General features: G+C 45.8%; 1 protein-coding gene across 5 annotated transcripts; it reads right to left on the bottom strand.

The window, feature by feature from the left end:
- Nucleotides 1–90: 90 nt before the first annotated feature.
- Nucleotides 91–14044, bottom strand: LOC129172956 (atrial natriuretic peptide receptor 1-like). Of its 5 annotated transcripts, XM_054763276.1 has the most exons (23): nucleotides 13830–14044; nucleotides 10578–11328; nucleotides 10175–10368; nucleotides 9986–10099; nucleotides 9651–9813; nucleotides 6037–6131; nucleotides 5837–5972; nucleotides 5661–5745; nucleotides 4686–4806; nucleotides 4542–4616; nucleotides 4324–4401; nucleotides 4147–4251; nucleotides 4015–4086; nucleotides 3787–3946; nucleotides 3513–3668; nucleotides 3021–3189; nucleotides 2802–2945; nucleotides 2247–2370; nucleotides 2061–2129; nucleotides 1817–1994; nucleotides 1557–1655; nucleotides 1400–1485; nucleotides 91–1278 (listed from the first exon to the last, which is right to left on the bottom strand). In XM_054763276.1, the coding sequence occupies exons 2-23, from the start codon at nucleotides 11296–11298 to the stop codon at nucleotides 1222–1224; spliced, it is 3201 nt and encodes a 1066-aa protein (XP_054619251.1). In that variant the 5' UTR covers nucleotides 11299–11328; nucleotides 13830–14044; the 3' UTR covers nucleotides 91–1221. The 5 variants fall into 5 exon arrangements, 3 of the variants coding, with proteins under 3 accessions (XP_054619251.1, XP_054619249.1, XP_054619250.1); XM_054763274.1 differs by having other exon boundaries at nucleotides 91–1485; XM_054763275.1 differs by having other exon boundaries at nucleotides 91–1485; nucleotides 10175–10365.
- Nucleotides 14045–14787: the final 743 nt, after the last annotated feature.

Genomic DNA, 14787 nt, shown 5'->3' with positions numbered 1-14787 from the left:
CCAATAATATTGATTTAATTAAAATAATTTAATTGAATTTAATATTCTAAGACAAATAATAAACTATACATATAATCAATACCACCAAATCAACCTATTCAAGCTAATATTAGTTTTTAATTGGAATATTAAAATGAATGTCATTTGATCATGTTTCAGTGATATGATATATCCCATATACATCCTACACACACGCATGTACAGTGTACAGAAAAAAACAGCTCATAACAGTTACATTTTTTGTCAGTACAATGCTATCGCTATTCATGTAAGTAAGCACTTAAGTGATTTTGGTTATTATGAAGAAAAGCATTGCCCTGCGATTGGCTGGCGACCAGTCCAGGGTGTACCCCGCCTGTCGCCCGAAGTGAGCTGGGATAGGCTCCAGCATGCCCCCGCGACCCTACTGAGGATGAAGCGGTATAGAAAATGGATGGATGGATGGATGAAGAAAAGCATGGAAGTTGCTAGATATCAGTTCTTATTATGAGCTATATTTGTTATCATCATTATATTTGTCCAAACAAATGTACCTTTAGTTGTACCGGGCATTAAAATGCATCAATAAACTGAGGAAACAAGGGTGCTCTCATAATTTTTATGATTATATGTGATTAAAGTTCTTGAAGCTCGCTAGGAAATAGCATCACGTCCTCACTTTAGCCAGAAAGTTATACCAGCACTTTATGAAAAAGCTAAAAGTCATGTCATCAGCGAGCTATCACACGCGCAACAGAGAGCTATTTACATTTATTTACAGAGAGCCATTACATTTCACACAATGTTTAAACAATTGTTTAAATGCAACAGTTTTTAGTGTATTTTATTCTTATTTTTCTATTGAAAAAAAACTAATTATTATTACTTATTAATTTATTTGAAATATCACCCAAATGAGTTGCTTTTATTTATTTAAGTTCTGTTAGCATTTTTTTAAGTCATTTTTTTCTGCCTTTTTTGTACAGAAAATTAACTGAACCGAGCACTTCAAGAAACTGAATGGAACTGAAATAACATTTTAGTGTACCGTTACAGCCCTAATATATACGTATATCCTGTATATACAGACACATGTACAGTATATGTACAGTACTTACATACAGTATATACTGTATGGGTTATACTAGGGAAGACCAATGTTATGACAAAGACATGAATACAAACCACATAAATAAAATATTTTATAGGTGTTTCTGTTGCTGCCATTGGCTGGCGACCAGTTCAGGGTGTACCCCGCCTGTCGCCCAAAGTCAGCTGGGCCAGCATGCCCCCGTGCCCCTAAAGAGGAGAAGCGGTATAGAAAATGGATGGATGAAGGTGTTTCTGTTGGTGTCCTCTGTCACTTGTCTTTGTTTTCTCCCAGCAGCCAGTATGTTCTCATGCGACCTTTGCCCTTCACCTCCATTTCTCCTCGAAGTTGCAGCTGAAAATCTTGAAAGTCTTCCAGCACAAATCGAGTGGCCTCCGAAACATGAATCTTCAGTGCTACAGCAAGCCACATTAGCACGTTAGCATTATATGAAGACACGTGTTGCATGAGGACATGTTAGCGTTACCTTCACCACTGGACTCCATACGTGAGGCTGTGTTGACCGTGTCTCCAAACAAACAGTACCTGGGCATCTTCAAGCCCACCACACCTGCACACACTGGACCTACACGCACGCGCACACACACACACACAAGGTGTTGAAAATGACTTGTCACATCAAAGTTTTATAGCGAGTCAAGATAATCGTGACAATTGTTATTTGAGGTCATGAGGAGGACGCAGTGAAGCCAGCTAATACACACACACACACACACACACGCTGACCACTGTGAATGCCAATTCTCAGTCGAAGCAAAGGCTGGTCGGGTTGGTGTCGTATTGTGAAGTTCTTGACGGCCTCCAGCAGAGCAAGTGACATGCGTGACACCTCGCGTGCGTGCATCTTGCCGTTCCTCACCGGAAGACCTGAGACCACCATGTAGGCGTCACCGATGGTCTCCACCTGGGGGCAGCAAAGCACCCATTAATGCCGATCACGTTAGTCTAGGTTAAGGCCTTGCTTGTGTACCTTGTAAACATCAAAGTTGTCAATGATGGCATCAAAACAGGTGTAGAGGTCATTCAGTAGAGTCACGACCTTCACACAACACACAATGACAAAGTTGATCAGGTTTTTAAGACTTGAAAGTCTTCTAGTCACACTCTACTGTCTTGTAGTGAGCGTGTAATAGTGTGTAGTAGTGTGTTGTAGTACCTGTAGAGGGGTACTGTGAGCAGAGAGTGTGGTGAAGCCAACGATGTCGCTGAAGAAGATGGTGACTGACTGGAAAGTTTCAGCTTCAACACTTTCTCCTCCTTTCAGCTTCTCTGCTACGGAACTACAACACAATAGTACTACACGTACTGCAACAGGTACTCACTGTGCAGTCTACACCTTACTGTGGTAGTATCTGGTAGAGCAGTGGATCAGCTTTGTGTTTGTCTTCATGATGTAGTATTTAGTGTTGTAGTAGTACTTACTATGGTAGTATCTGGTAGAGCAGTGGATCAGCTTTGTGTTTGTCTTCATGATGTAGTACTTAGTGTTGTAGTAGTCTAACGTGCTAATGTGGCTTGCTGTAGCACTGAAGATTCATGTTTCGGAGGCCACTCGATTTGTGCTGGAAGACTTTCAAGATTTTTGTAGTAGTACACTCTACTTACAGCCCTCCTACAGTCTCCACCTTACTGTGGTAGTATCTGGTAGAGCAGTGGATCAGCTTTGTGTTTGTCTTCATGATGTAGTATTTAGTGTTGTAGTAGTACTTACTGTGGTAGTATCTGGTAGAGCAGTGTATCAGCTTTGTGTTTTTCTTCATGATAAGCTTGTGTTCGTTCCTCTACCAGTTCTTCCAGGTTGTTAGCGTATTGTTCCATGCGGGACAGAAGATTGTCCAAAATGTTGGAATAACCTCTGAAAAACACACATTGTTCACACACAAGCACACACTGATGAAGTGCATGTGCATGTGCATGTGTGCGCACACACCCGTGTTGTTTCCTGAGTAGTATTTTGATGGTGTTGAAGTCGGGTCGTTGGGAGGCGTCTTCATGCCAGCATTGTTGCATCAGACCTGCCAAGTCCTCACTGTGACTCTCAAGGCACAGGGATGGGCGGAGCAAGGTCACTCCACCCTCACGCACCGCCTGCACAATCTCTGTTTACACACACATCATCTCATACACCTGTACTACCTCATGTACTACATCATCTCATACACCTGTACTACCTCATGTACTACAGTACATCATCTCATACACCTGTACTACCCCATGTACTACATCATCTCAAAACACCTGTACTACCCCATGTACTACATCATCTCATACACCTGTACTACCCCATGTACTACATCATCTCATACACCTGTACTACCTCATGTACGACATCGTCTCATACACCTGTACTACCTCATGTACTACATTGTCTCATACATCTGTACTACCTCATGTAGTATATAACTACTATATAACTATGCACCTTTAGGAGTCAGAGTGTGTGTGTCCAGGAAGAAGACACCTCGGAGAAGAGCCACTTCCTGTAGGATGATGCCAAAACTGTACACATCCCCTTTCTGTGTCCCACAGAGGGGAGGACAGTCTGACCTCAGCAGCTCTGGAGATGTCCACAGTTTCCCTGCAGGGACACACATCATCATGCACTAGCATCCTGCCTGAAGCTAAAGTTAGCATCGCTAGCATCACGCATGAAGCTAAAATTGACCCATGCTATGTTTGCTAGCTGTCAGTCTCACGTGCGTAGTAAGCGTGCGTGTCCTCGGGAGTGTTGGCTGTTCGAAGACTCGCCAGACCATAATCCGTGATCTTGAGGACCAAGCGACTGTCAACCACACAGTTGGATGACTTGAGGTTGCCATGAGAGACAAGGACACTGTTGTGAAGGAACGCCATGCCCTGAGGTAAAAAAAGGAAATATCACTTTGGATGTCTAGGCTCCACCCGCTCCTAGGGGATGCTGTTACCGTGACGATATCGGTGATGAGGGAGTATCTGAACATCCAGTCCAGAGTGATGCTATCGCTCTCCATCAAGTCCTGAAAGATGTGAAGGTTGGACTCTTGGAATGAATCAACATCTTCATGCACATGCAGTACCTGCAGGCTGCCTCTAGGGCAATACTCCGTGATGATGCACATGTTTGGGGGGTCCAAACAGGCGCCGATGAAACGGGTCAGGTGTTCGTTCTGGACGTCCCTCATCTGTCAGAACCCCAAAAAGTCCAAAGAGGATGAGAACACATGCAGCGTTGATGAGGACCAACTTGGACTTACGTGTTTGAGCTCAAACAGAACTGCTCTGCTCAGTTCTACTCGTCTCTTCTGAATGGACTTGATGGCGGCCAAGTTTCCCTGCACGAGACAATGGGACATGTCAACCCCCACAACACTCAGTCCTTCTTCTTGTCCTAAGTCCAACCCAACTGAGTCTTTTTCATTTTACACACACCACTCAAAAGACTAGACCCAGACCACAAGAGACCACATGACACCTTGTAGTATCCAGTCTTGGTGTAGATCTGGAGGTTTCCCTCCATGGTCATCAGGGAGTCACGGTTTGATCCCTTCTGCAGAGGACAAATACCAAGTTGGGAGAGACTGGGCAGTTGGCTTCAAAGGACCGGGGCATGCCTTACAAGAGACATGGTGAGTCGGCTGCAGGTCCTGCGCAGGACAGGGTCAGAGTGGCTGAGCTGGACGTCATCCCATGAGACTCGCCACAACTGAGCCGCAAGCTCACTCTCCAGATTCAACTTCCTGTTTATATGATATCATGAAAATGGCATGAAGGTATCACAACGGCTTCACAGAGGCAACATGAAGGTGGTATGATGGCAGCATGAAGGTGGTATGATGGCAGCATGACGACAGCATGAAGGCAGCATGAAGGCGGCGTGAAGGCATCATGAAGGCGGTGTGTAGGCGGTGTGACGGCAGCATGAAGATGATGGCAGCATGAAGGCATCATGAAGGCGGTATGACGGCAGCATGAAGGCATCATGAAGGCAGCATGACGGCAGCATGAAGACAGCGTGACGGCAGCATGAAGACAGCATGAAGGCAGCATGAAGAGAGCGTGAAGGCAGCATGAAGGCAGCATGAAGAGAGCGTGAAGGCAGCATGAAGACAGCATGAAGGCAGCATGAAGACAGCGTGAAGGCAGCATGAAGACAGCGTGAAGGCAGCATGAAGGCGGTATGAAGGCGGCATGAAGACAGCGTGAAGGCAACATGAAGGCAGTATGAAGGCATCATGAAGGCGGTATGAAGGCAGCATAAAGGCATCATGAAGGCAGTATGACGGCAGCATGAAGAGAGCGTGAAGGCAGCATGAAGACAGCATGAAGGCAGCATGAAGAGAGCGTGAAGGCAGCATGAAGACAGCATGAAGGCAGCATGAAGAGAGCGTGAAGGCAGCATGAAGACAGCATGAAGGCAGCATGAAGACAGCGTGAAGGCAGCATGAAGACAGCGTGAAGGCAGCATGAAGGCATCATGAAGGCGGTATGAAGGCGGCATGAAGACAGCGTGAAGGCAACATGAAGGCAGTATGAAGGCATCATGAAGGCGGTATGAAGGCAGCATGAAGACAGCACTTGGACTTTTTATGACCTGTAAATGATGACGATGATGGTGATGATGATGACCAAGATGAAGAAAATCTCCATGGCAACCATCTGATGCACAGTGACTGTACCTGAACAGGTGACAAGAAAATCTGTTTTTTCACCTGTGCTCATTTCAATGTGTGTGTGTGTGTGTGTGTGTGTGTGTGTGTGTGTGTGTACGTGTGAGGCACGCTGGGTTGTCGTTCCTGAACCCACACACAGGAATGTCCGCTGGCGGCGAGCCAGCAGGCCACTGGAAACTCCACCCATTCTGCATGACCAGCTGCTTTCTGGCACCATCATACACACACACCACCTGAGGACACACACCAGTGAATGTACACAGGACACACGACTGTGATGACATCATTGATGTTCACCTGGAAGTCTCCAGTGGGGACGTCCGTCATGTCCCACACGGCAAAGTCCACCTGTCTGTCTCCAAACACGTCCATGTCCATCACCCCCATCACACCTGTATCACCATCACAACCACCCTTAAAGCAACGGCGCGTGTGTGTGTAGGTGTGTGATAGAGCAAGATAACAATATTGTCAAGTAGATGATGAAGGCTAAAAGAACAGTCCTTACATTCCAGGTCTTATAAAAGCATTGGCAGGAGCTGTACGAGTATTGAGTGGATGTGAGGATGAATTGTTGTTTGGGAATGTTCCTTCTACAAGAAGTCAAGTGACTTTCTTCCCAAAAGGATCAGTTGGCATCCAAGCTGCCATGTTTTTCTTCTCACGGCGCTGCCTCAGCTGGGAGTTGTCACACCAATGCCACAGGAAGTCTGACAAGGACTAATCATGTGACCAGCAGGGCCTGCTGGAGTTTAGCTTAGATGAGTGGATCCTATCTTACTTTAGCTCAGCTCTGGACAATAAGTGGTCTTTGTACTAGGGGTGTAACGGTACACGAAAATGTCATTTCGGTTTAGCTCCTGGAAGTGCTCGGTTCGGTTAATTTTCGGTACAAAAAAGAAAGAAAAAAACGACTTAAAATGTTTTTATTTAAAAAAAAATGCAAATAGAACTTTTTAAATAAATAAAAGCAACCCATTTGGGTAATAATAATTAAGTTTTTTAAAATAGAAAAAGAATAAAATACAATAAAAACTATTGTAATTAAACAATTGTTTAAACATTATGGCAAAAGGTAATGAACAGTTACAGTTAAATAGCTCTGTGTTGCGCGTCTGATAGCTCGTTGACGACATGACCTTTAGCTTTTTCATAAAGTGCTGGTATAACTTTCTGGCTAAAATGAGGACGTGATGGTATTTCATAGCGAGCTTCAAGAACTTTAATCATATACACTCATGGAAAAAATGATGAGAGAACCCTTGTTTCTTCAGTTTATTGATGCATTTTAATGCCTGGTACAACTAAAGGTACATTTGTTTGGACAAATATAATGATGATAACAAATATAGCTCATAATAAGAACTGATATCTAGCAACTTCCATGCTTTTCTTCATAATAACCAAAATCGCTTAAGCGCTTGCTTACACGAATAGCGATAGCACTGTACTGACAAAAAAATGTAACTGTTATGATCTATTTTTGTTGTCATTGTTATATTTGTCCAAATTAAGGTACCTTTAGCTGCATCAGGCATTAAAATGAAACAAGGGTCTAATCATGTTTTCCATGACTGTACTTAAAGCCAGCGCTCTCAACAACTGAATATGGACATAATCTGGTGGCTATAAAAAGTCCAATACCGTGTGTTAGTGCTTTGGCCCGGTCACAGCTGCTTGCTAGAGGTTGTTTATATGCTGACGTTATCGGTGTTTGCACGAAGCTGGTTTTCTTTCTTGGAAATGTAACATTCACTGCCCGATGATGCCGCTTTAAGTGCACTAACATGTGCGCTAACCCATGTTTCCTGCAGCCTACCCGATATCCGTGGAACAATGTGGACACACAACTGTAGATTTATCCACTTGTCTTTGTCCATCCGCACTTTTAACAGGGATACCAAAGTGTTCCCAAACAGGAGACCGTAGTGAGATGGGAGGGTCTTCCAGCTCAGGCTTCTCACTTGAGAAAAATAGCATGAAATATAACCGAAACGGTATGCAAGTGGACCGAACCGAACATGCAGAACCGAAACGGTTCAATATATCCATGTGAACCGTTACACACACACACCTACTTTTGACCCATAATGCACCTTGTTTCACTCCTCCGTGAATGACCACCTTATCTTGCTGGAGAGTTTTGAGTGCCCAAGTGATCCGATAGGAGCTACATTGCTACGTGGGGCTACATGCCCCCAGTAACAGGAAAGCCACCACCTGCGGAGGCAAGCAGTCCAGTGCATTGCGTATTGGGTGGTGGTCAAGTGCAGGCGCGTGGCCGACCTGCTTTTCAACGGCCACATCTGGTTCTTGGGTCATGGACCTCCCTGGTGGGGTAGGAGCATGAGCTTGTGAGAGAGGTTGACACATTCCGACTAGACATATTCGGACTCACCTCCACCCGCAGTTTTGGGTTATTAAGACCATTCAACGCCTAAAAAAAAGGGAAGCATTGCCCCGTCCACACTGTTTACAGTGAGCACGGAGGCCAGCTGACCTCAACTGAAAATATGTGTGGGGGAATAATTATTTTGAGGCCTTTCTCAATCCCACTGACATACCTTCCATAAAGGAAGCAGAGTTTGAGAACATGAACACGGACAGGTGCATCACTGTGGCTGAGGTATCTGAGGTAGTCAAAAAACTCCTCAGTGGCAAAGCTCTGGGGGTGGATGAGGTTTGCCCTGAATTCCTCAAGGCTCTGGATGCTGATGGACTGTCTTGCGTGACACATCTTTCAGCATTGCGTAGAAGTCGGAAACAGTACCTCTGCATTGGCAGACCGGGAACCAGCACTGGACCAGCTCTACACCCTTACAAGGGTACATAGGAGTTTGCCTAACTGGTCTACATGTGCTTTGCGGACTCTGAAAAGGAATTGGATTGTGTCCCTCTCTGTGTCTTGTGCGGCATGCTCCAGGAGAGCAGGGTTGGTGGCACGCTACTATGTGCCATTCGGTCTTTGTCAAATCGGAGCAGAATTTCTAGGCACATCCTAGGCATCCAGGGGGTCCAGTGTGGGGGCCTTCAGATATCACCTCTGCTGGTCGCAAGTGATGTGGTCCTGATGGCCTCATCAGGCTGTGACCTTCAGCGTTTACTGGGGTGGTTTGCAGCTGAGTGTGAGGCTTCTGAGATGAGACTAAGCACCTCCGGGTTGGGAGTGACATCTTGCCCTAGGAGGAGGAGTTCAAGTATCTTGAGATCTTGTTCACGAGTGAGGTTGGAGTACTGTATGAGATCGACAGGCAGATCGGCGCAGCATCTGCTGTAATGCGGTTTCTGTAATCGGCCCGTCGCGGTGAGGAGAGGACCGAGTTGGAAGGAAAAGCTCTCATTTTACCGGTCGATCTATGTTCCTACCCTCACCTGTGGTCACGAGCTTTGGGTCATGACTGAAAAAGAACGAGATCATAAATACAAACAGCTGAAATGGGTTTCCTGCATAGGGTGGCTGGACTCAGATAGGGTGAGGAGCTTGGTCTTTTGGGAGGCACTCAGAGCAGAGCCGCTGCTCCTTCACAGGGAGAAGAACCAGTTGAGGTGGCTTGGGCATCTAGTCTGGATGCCTCCCAGACACCACCGTGGTGAGGTGTTCCGGGCATGTCCAGCTGGGAGAATGCCCCATGGGCAGACCGAGGACACGCTGGAGGGATTATGTCTCACAGCTGGCCTGGGAATGTCTTGGTGTCCTCCCGGTGGGACTGGAATAGGTGGCTACAGACAGGAAAGTCTGCACTTCCCTACTGAGACTGCTGCCCCCGCAACTCGGATCCGAATAGGCGGAAGAAAATGTATGGATGGATGGATGCAACTCATTTCAACTGTTTTCATTCAACGTGACTTTCATTGCTAACTGAATGTGAACAGCACAGCAGGGGGTGCTATCAGTGTGTGCGTGGTGTTACCTAGGAACGTTCGGTTCCACATCCTCCTGGTCACAGAATGTCCTCGAGGCCTTTGGACCCGACCGAAACCGTCCGATGGCCAATTCTGCTCAGTCAGCGTCTCGTTGAGGGCGTGAGCGTACAACATGACGGCGTCATGGAAACCAGCCGCAATCACGTTGACCTGTGAGACAAACCCACTACTTTTTGTTTGGACCCTGAACGTATCACCTGATTAGTGGTGAACTTTACAGAAGACACCTGAACACACCACAAGCTTTATGTTGTCTTTCTTCAGTCATAGTGCGTTTGTGTGTGTGTGTGTGTGTGTGTGTGTGTGTGTGTGTGTGTGTTACCAGAGAGTCGTCTATAGTGAAGTTGAACATTTGTTGCGCATCTTTCTTGAGACGTTGTATAAAAGTCGGGTAGTGTTGATCTTCAGGTTGCTTGTATGTCAACACTTTGACACTCTGAAACGACACACCAACGCCAGGATGGACGTCACATGACTCGCTGACCCTCCACTGAGAGGTCAAAGTGCTCACCCTGAAAGCCTGATGCGCTGTAAAGTCATCCTGGTCGCCGCGGTGCCAAGGGCGAATGGGGCCTCGCTCCCTCAGGCCCTCACCAAACAGATCAATGAAGAAGAAGACGTATTGGTGAAGCTCCTCCCCCTCCTCCTTCCAGAAGTGGACCATCAAGGTCCTGAAGATGTTCCAGGAGGAGCACACGTACACTACTGAGGAAGAGGAGCAGCTCTATTAGCCTAGCTTGTTAGCACATTGCATGGACTAATTGAATTGTGCGTGCGTGTGCGTGTGAGTACAACACTGATCACTGTCAGTCTCGCGGCCGGCAACAGATGCCATGAAGGCGGGGAGCAGCTGGACGTGTGTGTGTGATCAAATCAGCCATGATGACAACATTTGACAAAAGATGGCGTCTGACCTCGCCCATTGCGGCGGATCTCGTGGATCATGCTCTGGTAGTCGACGGCGTCAATGTGGCTGAAGTAGTCACGGATGGTGATGTTGTGGTCACCTAGTGACGAGTACAAGCCTTCCACGGCAAAGAAGCAGGGCTGGTCGTCATTGGGGTCGTTGGCATCACTGGCGTTGTTGGTGTAGATCACCATGGCTTGCCGCTGCCAGCCCAGCGTCTCCTGTAACCTGACACCAAACTCGCCAAGCTTCCTGTGGGTGGGGCCTGTGTTGGTGACTGCCGCGTAGCTCTCGAATCCGATGGCATGGGCACCGGCGGTCACCATGGGGACGTCCCAGTGGGTGGTGAAGCGGGCCACTGGCGAGGAGGAGAAGACGCAACCGGGGCCCACAAAGGCCCAGGGGTCATGTGCCAGCTTGAGGTCCACGGCCACCAGGAGCGCCGTGGAGTCGGAGCAAAAGCCGTCGCGGTTCTCCGAGCTTCCGTGGACGAGCGTCAGCTTCAGGCCCGGGAGCAGCCGGGGGTCCGAGTTCACGTGCCACACCGCCTGGTGCAAGGCGGGTGCCACGCGGGGCCACGCCCACGCATAATTTGTGTTGCTGAGGGGCAAGATGACCGCCAAAGTTACTTCCTGCTGCTCTGTGCTGGAATTGGCAGCCGAGGGAGAGGACGCCGCCATCTGGAGGAGCAGGATGAACAGCAAGAGGCGGAGCCAGCTGTGCGCCATACTCGCCTGCCAATCAAACTCTTGGACAGCCTACGGGCCAAACAACCACATCATGCACACGTTACTACTCCTACTCCTACTATATAACAATACTAGCAGTACTACCTGAATACTACTACTAATACATGACTAGTACTATACTGACTACTACTACTACTTGAGAAGTACTAGCTAACTACTAGTAATGCTACCTGTTACTACTACCTGACTACTCGATTACTACTACCAGTACTACTATTACCTGGCTGCTGCTACTACTCCTACTATCTGACTTCTACTAATACTACTACACTGCTCAAAAAAATTAGAGGAACACTTCGAAAACACATCAGATCTAAACTGGGGGAAAAATGATGTTGAATATCTTTCCTGATAATAAGTGGGTGATGTATTAGTAACAAAATGATGCCACATCACTTGATAGAAATTAAAATGATCACCCTATAGAGGGGGGAAATCAAAGACACCCCAAAAATGAAAGTGAAAAAATGATGCAGCACACTGGTCCATTTGGCTAAAATGTCATTGTAGCAACTCAAAATGATCCTCAGTAGTTTGTGTGGCCCCCACGTGCTTGTACACATGCCTGGCAACGTCGGGGCATGCTCCTAATGAGACTACGAATGGTGTCCTGGGGGATCTCCTCCCACATCTGGACCAGGGCATCACTGCGGTACCTGGACACATAGAGGAGATTCCAGGAGACAGGTAGTTACTCCAGGAGAGCTGGACAGGGCCGTAGAAGGTCCTTCAACCCTCAGCAGGATCCGTATCGGCTCCTTTGTGTAAGGAGGAACAGAATGAGTACTGCCAGAGCCCTACAAAATGACCCCCAGCAGGCCACTGCTGTGAATGTTTCTGACCAAACAATCAGAAACAGACTCCATGAGGGTGGCCTGAGGGCCCGACGTCCTGTAGTGGGCCCTGTGCTCACTGCCCAGCACCGTAGAGCTCGATTGGCATTTGCCATAGACCACCAGAATTGGCAACTACACCACTGGTGCCCTGTGCTCTTCCCTGATGAGAGCAAGTTCAACCTGAGCACACGCGACAGACGTGAAAGGGTCTGGAGATGCCGTGGAGAACGTTATGCTGCCTGCAACATCATTCAGCATGACCGGTTTGGCGGTGGGTCAGTGATGGTCTGGGGAGGCATATCACTGGAAGGACGCACAGACCTCTACAGGTTAGATAACGGCACCCTGACTGCTATTAGGTATCGGGATGAAATCCTTGGACCCATTGTCAGAACCTACGCTGGTGCAGTGGGACCTGGGTTCCTCCTGGTCCACGACAATGCCCGACCTCATGTTGCTAGTGTTTGCAGGTAGTTCCTGGAGGATGAAGGAATTGATACAAATAACTGGCCCCCACGTTCACCTGACCTAAACCCAATAGAACACCTCTGGGACATTATGTTTAGGTCCATCCGGCGCCGCCAGGTTGCTCGTCAGACTGTCCAGGAGCTCATGGATGCCCTGGTCCAGATCTGGGAGGAGATCCCCCAATTTTTTTGAGCAGTTTATTAATACTAGTACTGCCTGGCTACTACTACTACTGATTATTACTTTTACCACTACTTGACAAGTACTAGCTGACTACTACTAATACTACCTCGCTACTGCTACTATTACCTGACTACTACTACTACAACTACCTGACTACTGTACTACCTGACTACTAGTAGTATTACTAGTACTACTATTAATACTAGTACTACCTGACGACTACTACTAATACCCGACTAGTACTACCTGACTTCTACTAATACTGTCTGACTACTCTACTCCCTGTCTACTAATAGTACTACTATTAATACTAGTTCTACCTGGCTACTGCTACTACTATGATCTGACCTGAAGGTGAATCTGGCATCTTAGAAGCTTCTTACGAATGTCAGACTTCTATATGATATATGATATGAATATGTATGTACTTTGTATGATATGTAATGCTAATCATAAATTAATATGATATGAATATACAGTATACATGATATGTAATACTACAGTAATCATAAATGAATGTGATGTGAATATACAGTATACATGATATGTAATACTAATCATAAATGAATATGATATGAATATACAGTATACATGATATGTAATACTAATCATAAATGAATATGATATGAATATACAGTATACATGATATGTAATACTAATCATAAATGAATGTGATATTAATATACAGTGTACATGATATGTAATACTAATCATAAATGAATATGATATGAATATACAGTATACATGATATGTAATACTAATCATAAATTAACATGATATGAATATACAGTATACATGATAGGTAATGCTAATCATAAATGAAGGTGAGTGAGGGTAACTGTGTCTCCATCATGTTTTCCTTTCAGTCATGAAGTAGTATTTTTATCACAAAATTATGACATGTTCAGGATCAATGGCAACAAATTTTCAGGAACGTTCAGGAACGTACGTGTTAGTTTTGCTGAGTTAGTTCGTCGTTTTAGTTAGTTAGTTAGTTAGTTAGTTAGTTGCACAACAATTTACCTGCTCAGGTTGACGTTGACAGCCGAAGGCAAAAAGCACAAGAAAAGCCAAGAGACCCAACAAGACGTCCGGTACCGTAAGGCTCCACGGCGGTTCTGACGCACGAGGATCACACACAAACGCACACTCTCGGCTGCAGTGGTTTGCGTGTGAACGCACGCGTGCAAGGTTCCAGGATTCAATTAAGGCGATAAGAGGCTGCGCGTACACGTGTGACGTGCACAGAGGGGGGAGGAACTTCTGATATCCTTCATAATAAAAGTCTCAGTTTTGTATTTTATTTGGTGTCATTTCAAACTTTGAATTCCAAATAAAATATAAATACTTTTTCTTCTACATGACTTTTAAAAGTACACAATAACACACTTTTCTTGAAACATGAGTGTACGTGCGTGTGTGTGTGATGAACAGGAAATAGCACACGCACCAGGAAGTCACAAAGTGAGCCAGCAGACCCCTCCCCACACCTCTTCCTGGAAATGACCAGCCCACACACACACACACACACACACACACACACACACACACACACACACACACACATACACTGTTGTCCAATATAAAGTATGACAGTGAATGTACTTTGAAATAAAACAAAGCTTAGTACTTCCCGTTCCTGTCGACCTCTGACCTAAAGCTGCTTTCTCATCACAACATTAAAAAGGTCAAAGGTCAATAATTGATGTCTTTGAAATAAGCAGACTAAACATCACAAATAAACAACACATACACATAAACAACACACACACATGAACAACATACACACATAAACGTCAAACACACATAAACAACACATAGACATAAACAACACACACACATAAACAACATACACACATAAACAACACATACACATAAACAACACACACACATAAACAACACATACACATAAACACATAAATAACACATATGTTGTAGTCACTATGTATTCTTTACTTGTGTATCTTGCTTGCTGCTGTAA

The sequence above is a fragment of the Dunckerocampus dactyliophorus genome, chromosome 20 (assembly GCF_027744805.1).
Source record: "Dunckerocampus dactyliophorus isolate RoL2022-P2 chromosome 20, RoL_Ddac_1.1, whole genome shotgun sequence".
Classification (NCBI taxonomy): domain Eukaryota; kingdom Metazoa; phylum Chordata; class Actinopteri; order Syngnathiformes; family Syngnathidae; genus Dunckerocampus; species Dunckerocampus dactyliophorus.
Note: the sequence above shows the minus strand (reverse complement) of the source record. Positions and strands in the feature narration are given on the sequence as shown.